This window comes from Miscanthus floridulus, unplaced genomic scaffold, assembly GCF_019320115.1.
Source record: "Miscanthus floridulus cultivar M001 unplaced genomic scaffold, ASM1932011v1 fs_790_1_2, whole genome shotgun sequence".
Taxonomy (NCBI): Eukaryota; Viridiplantae; Streptophyta; class Magnoliopsida; order Poales; family Poaceae; genus Miscanthus; species Miscanthus floridulus.
The window spans coordinates 1-2,207 of NW_027097280.1; the positions used below are offsets into that span (position 1 = coordinate 1).

General features: G+C 43.5%; 1 protein-coding gene across 1 annotated transcript; it reads right to left on the bottom strand.

The window, feature by feature from the left end:
• Positions 1-231: 231 nt before the first annotated feature.
• Positions 232-1,928, bottom strand: LOC136533149 (glutathione S-transferase T1-like). The gene is made up of 4 exons (XM_066525718.1): positions 1,726-1,928; positions 1,572-1,645; positions 1,242-1,302; positions 232-849 (listed from the first exon to the last, which is right to left on the bottom strand). The coding sequence occupies exons 1-4, from the start codon at positions 1,791-1,793 to the stop codon at positions 780-782; spliced, it is 273 nt and encodes a 90-aa protein (XP_066381815.1). The 5' UTR covers positions 1,794-1,928; the 3' UTR covers positions 232-779.
• Between the last annotated feature and the right edge of the window lie 279 nt (positions 1,929-2,207).

The window sequence follows — 2,207 nt, forward strand, 5'->3', positions numbered from 1 at the left end:
TCGAATGGTTTGCCATATAGGCTGATACAAGCATGTCACTAATTTAGGGATAACACTAAACATGCATAACAAACTAACATGCAGCTAACAAACTCCACACAAATTATTCCTGTGATCTAACAAACTAACTGACCCAAATAGCTACTTGTGACTCAGCCATCAGCCGGGCCGGCTCCACCACCTGGTGCCGGCGACTCAGCCACTGCTGAGACGTCTCTTGCGTTCATAGGTCCAGCCGACCATAACATAGTCACCCTCCACAAAACAATATGCTTTGAACATTATCCCCTGTTATAGAAAACTAAGATATTCTAATGATCTATCTGTTATAGGTTTAGATTCATTGGAGAGGGAGAAGAGGGCATCGGAGGGAGGGGCGCGGTACTTTTGAGTTTTCACGACACTGTTTAACCTTTAATATGTGCGCTAGAGAGAGAGACTCTGTTTATAGAGGACATTCGACGGGTAGGGAACCTATAATTGAGAGGTCGCTACATTGTTGTCCTCTTGGTTCGAACCCTAGTGGTATCTAATCTAAAATGTTACTAATTAATTATTATACTCGCATTTAACTTGAACGATCCAATGGTTAAAAGACTCCAACTAAGACTAAAAGTACTTGTGACACATAAAAAACGGCCACAGCTACATTAAGAACCAAACACATACTCAGTGTCATTACTATTATGTAAAACAACGCCGATAAAAAGGCATAATATTCATAAAAATAAAAAAGATAAAGCAACACTTGTGGAAATAAGATAACTTTAGTGTCACTACTAATATATAACGCACCAGTGATCTGCAACTCCAGGGAACACCGATGCAAGATACCTCAAAATAGCATGACTGTCACAAAAGGAAAATTTCCATCATAAAACATCAAGTATCACAGCTACAACTAGGATGTACAAAAATAATTGCATATAATAGAATAGAATAGTAATGTAACCGGGTGATCCTAATTATATCATTAAGTAATTAAACAGATTTATTGGAAGGTCTCGAAATTTCCTTTTAGGCATCAGATAGTTGTGCAGTTCCTATTCAAGCTTGTAAATAAAAATGCCTCTGCTTCTAATTTAATATGTAAAGACATTTTAGCCAGAGTCAAGTCAAACACATTGAGTCTGTGACTCTCTGTATGTGGTTGTTCATGGATGGCCTTTCAGCAAAATTTGAGAAGGTAAGCAAGCAAATAATAAATCAAGAGAGTTGGTGTAAGATTTGAGAGGGTATGCCTTTCAAATAGTTTGAATCTTCCATCAACAATTGCAGGTACCTGTCCCATGGGGTTTACTTCTGAATGAAGAGAGAAAAGCGTATCAGCATACATGGAGAAACACTGCAAATACTAACGAGATGAGTTTCATGATTTACCCAGAGTCACCCAAGCAAGCAAGACCATACAGCAACGGAAAGCACAAAGGAAAATACGAAATATTACATATTACACAGAATTGCCGCTGAATTTGAGAAAGGTGAAAGAACTCTCCCTCTCTCATCTCTATCTATCAGAAAAAAAAAAGAAGGGGGTGGGGGAGTGTCAGGAAAGGGTCTGAGGATGGTACTTTTAAATTCGGGGGTGAGGTGCTGAGACTTGAACAGATCCACCGTGACCTCCTCGAAATCGATCTGGTTCACCCTGCAAGACGGTGGCGGACATCAATAATCGGCGGCCGGACGAGACTAGGGGAACCGAACGGAACGGAGCCACAGCAATACCTGCAGAAGATGATGACAGCTCGGGAGGGCTGCGACCGCCGGTCGGCGTACACCTTGACGGGCTGCATAGCGATTAGCGAAGCTTGGGGAGGCTTCTCCGACCCTTGCTGCTCTTCTCCTGCTGCACGACGGATAAGACAGGCAGAACGCGGACGAGTGCAGACGCAAAATCCAAAAAGTGAGGCCGTCTCCAACAGCGTAGACATAACGTGAGCCCATATATATAAAAAAAAATGCGTGCTTCACGGTCTTTTAGGGTAAAAAACAACACAGGACCTATTTTACGCTGTGGGCGACGAGCGACCCAAATAAGTGACTTTTCTATGTCTCTTTGCGTCTCCACGTATATGCTAGGCCCACCACCACGGGGAAGGGGATGACAGGAGCCCGAGCGAGATCTGCTCACCACCGCGGTATGACCGGAGAAGACACGGACGGCCCCAGATCCGCACGTGCCCCCACCGCCACCGAACATAAGCCAC

What these genes read in the sequence shown, in the direction of transcription:
- LOC136533149 (XM_066525718.1), bottom strand. Translation starts at nt 1,793, where the DNA reads ATGCAGCCCGTCAAGGTGTACGCCGACCGGCGGTCGCAGCCCTCCCGA. An exon ending in GCTGTCATCATCTTCTGCAG is followed by an intron (nt 1,646 to 1,725) that starts GTATTGCTGTGG and finishes ACCGTCTTGCAG; the next exon opens with GGTGAACCAGATCGATTTCG. An exon ending in AGATTCAAACTATTTGAAAG is followed by an intron (nt 850 to 1,241) that starts GCATACCCTCTC and finishes CTTTTGTGACAG; the next exon opens with TCATGCTATTTTGAGGTATC.